This window comes from Austrofundulus limnaeus, unplaced genomic scaffold (assembly GCF_001266775.1).
Source record: "Austrofundulus limnaeus strain Quisiro unplaced genomic scaffold, Austrofundulus_limnaeus-1.0 Scaffold105, whole genome shotgun sequence".
Taxonomy (NCBI): domain Eukaryota; kingdom Metazoa; phylum Chordata; class Actinopteri; order Cyprinodontiformes; family Rivulidae; genus Austrofundulus; species Austrofundulus limnaeus.
The window spans coordinates 92,017-94,918 of record NW_013952507.1 but is presented as its reverse complement, the minus strand read 5'-3'; the positions used below and the strand labels follow the sequence as shown (position 1 = coordinate 94,918).

At 37.1% G+C, this 2,902-nt stretch overlaps 1 protein-coding gene across 1 annotated transcript in view; it reads left to right on the top strand.

The window, feature by feature from the left end:
* gabra2a (gamma-aminobutyric acid type A receptor subunit alpha2a) overlaps positions 1 to 2,902 on the top strand; it is a gene marked incomplete in the record, with an annotated part of 36,799 nt that overhangs the window by 2,938 nt on the left and 30,959 nt on the right. The window contains 1 exon segment of the mRNA XM_014013694.1: positions 368 to 441. Within this exon segment, the coding sequence (XP_013869148.1) occupies positions 377 to 441 (65 nt within the window).

The window sequence follows — 2,902 nt, the reverse complement described above, 5'->3', positions numbered from 1 at the left end:
CTCTCTGATGATCTCAGGTTTTACGCAGCGCTGCGCTGCGCCTCAGCGGAGACCCGCTCTTTGCGCACTTTACGCTCCCGGGTTCATCTGGACCGAACCGCAGCTCGCGTTGTTGAAGGAGGAGGAGGAGGAGGAGGAGGAGGAGGAGGGAGAGGAGGAGGAGAGCGCACAGGATGGACGTGCAGTAACACCGGCAACAGGCGCAGACTCAGCCGCTCGGTCTCTGTCGGTAACTGGGCTCACCTGCCGCCGATCAGGCAGCGGAGACCCGGACTGTGGTTCTGCTGGAGTTCGGTTCTGGTTTCCCGGAGCTGGGTCTGAAACCTCGCCTTATTTTTATTTTATTTTTTTTATTATCTCTCTCCAGTCTTCAGCGATGAGAGGACAGAAGTCACGCTCCGTGTCCGTGCTGCTGTGCTTCATCGCGCTGTGGAGCACCAGGTAAGTTCCGAACCTCRGTGTTCGTTTGGACCCAGTCGGGTTCTGGATCTGTTGCTGCACACAGAGACATCAGCTGGACTTCCTGCTGATGGCAGATGACAGGAAAGCATCTCCCCAGCAGCTCAGAGCGCGTCTACGAGCTGCAAACAGACATTAATCTGAACAAAACATAAAAAATGAACTCTGATTTTTATTTAAACAAAAAGGTTCTGATGGGAAAACATCGATCAGTTAGAATCTAATTAATACAGTTTGTAGTAATTTCTGTCAGGCTTACAGACATGTGTTGATTCAGTTTGACTCCTGATTCAATAAACAGAAAATATCTGTTAAATATTCATAAACTGTTACTTAAAATGACTTTAATTAGCATGTGAGAAATGTTAGAGTTGACACAGTTTAATGTCAGGCTGTGAGGTCAGGAGAACTCTCAACCACATCAAATACCAACACAAAAAGCACAGGTTTAAAGTACCAAAGTACATTTACTTTAAGTAGTTTTGAGGATTTGTAATTTTAATCATTTTTTACTTTTAATTCATTACATTTTAAAGCTAAAAAAGATACTTTTACGTCTTCAAGATGTAACAAGTTACTCGTTACAAAATTAAACATGTTCGAACTCATGAAAGATACTTCTGCACTATAAATAAATTAAGTGTTGAATTTACTCAACAAAGTCATGTCAACATGGCTCCACTGAGCCTAGTTGAGTAAAYTGAGCAAATAAAAATACATATATTGCTAAATTTACTTAACCTGGTTTAGTGGAACCAGTTTGGTTCAGTAAAATCAACAGTTTATTTCTTAAAGTGTAAAAGTACTTTTCATTTCCCAATTTTTATGACTTTTACTTGCGCAGTTTTCTCAGTGAAATTTATTTTTTTCAAAGTCATTTTCTGTTCATGTAATTTCACTGTAACTTAGTAATTTTTTCCAAGTACCTTATAGACCTGTGTAGAAACAGACATTTCCTCAGTTTTAACTATGAATCGTTTCGGCTCCAAATAAAGGATTCAATAATTATTTCCTGAGAGTTTCATTATTAGTCCAGTGCAGAATATATTTCACTAACARAGTTACTTGACAAAGTTTCAATTGTGTTTTGAGGATGTTGTTTACGACCAAAGTTTAGCTTTAAAATCGGCTGAATTTTAGCTGTTTTTTGTACTTGCTGAAGTTGTTTAGTTGGTAGAGTTGATTTCCTGAAAGTTTCATTAAAATCCAGTGGTTTTAATCTGAACAAACAAATGGAACCACTTTAGTTTTAAAACAACCCAAACCTGAATAAATGAATATTTTATAAATAATGAACTCTAATCTTATAAAAAGTACCCTGCAAGGCTCTTTTGTAATATAATTATTTGTATTTCTTTGATTTTAAACATCAACATTTAACAGAAAAGGTGCAAAAATGTGTTAAAACTCACATGCACTCTAAAAATGAAATGTTGGATTTACTTAACCATGTTATGATACCTGGTTCCACGTCAAGTGGAACCAGGTAACATAACATGGTTAAGTAAATCCAACATTTCATTTTTTACAGTGTCATGATACACTGCAGCGGAAACGTTAAACAAATTAAAAGAGATCACTTCTTGTTTAAGAAAATTCAGGTTAATTTTTATTTTATTTTGGATTTTTACCCCCATCATCTCTGAGATTCTCAATCGTCCTTTCAGCACTTGTCACATCAGATTTTAGACACATTTTCAGGTCACTGAATACATTTGTGATAAATTTATCACTTTAAATGCCTTTTTATATGTTTGGCATTTAATTCAGAGTGTGTAGACACTTTTCAAAAGAGAAAAACTAAACAAATWTGTGTTTCAGGTCAAAAAAATGAAGTTACAGTCCTGTAATGAAAAAAAAAGTGAGGCTGCAGACCCCCATAATAATCACACATTTAGTTCAGTCCATTTGAATCTTATAAAAATAAAACCATTTTATGTTAAAGAACCATGTATGTTTTACTCTAAAAGATGCAGAATTTTAATGAGACCTGAGGTTATTTGTAACCTCAGGGCAGTGTGTTAAAACATAAAACCAGAATGTAAAAAATATTTTATTCATAAAGGAGTAAACATGTCAAGCCTGTAGGAATTGTACAGTTTTTATGGAAAAAGTGTCATTTTCAGTTTAATGGCAGCCACACATCTAAAAAAAAGGTTCTTTTGTCTGTGAAACATCCTCTCTCCTAACACCAGTCTGTGAAGGTCCGGGACCTGAGCAGACCAGTTCTGGAGGGGATTTTGTTCTGTTCCTTTCTAATGGGATTATTAGATATTTGTACTTTTCTGATGGGATCTTGCCTGATGCAAGCTTCCCATGTCAGAGACACTAAYGCACCCCCATACCATCAGAGAGGCTGGGTTTTGAACTGTGTGATGCACAGAAGCATGTCGATCCCTCTCTTCTTTAGGACAGAGGATGTAGATGATGGGATATTGAAAGT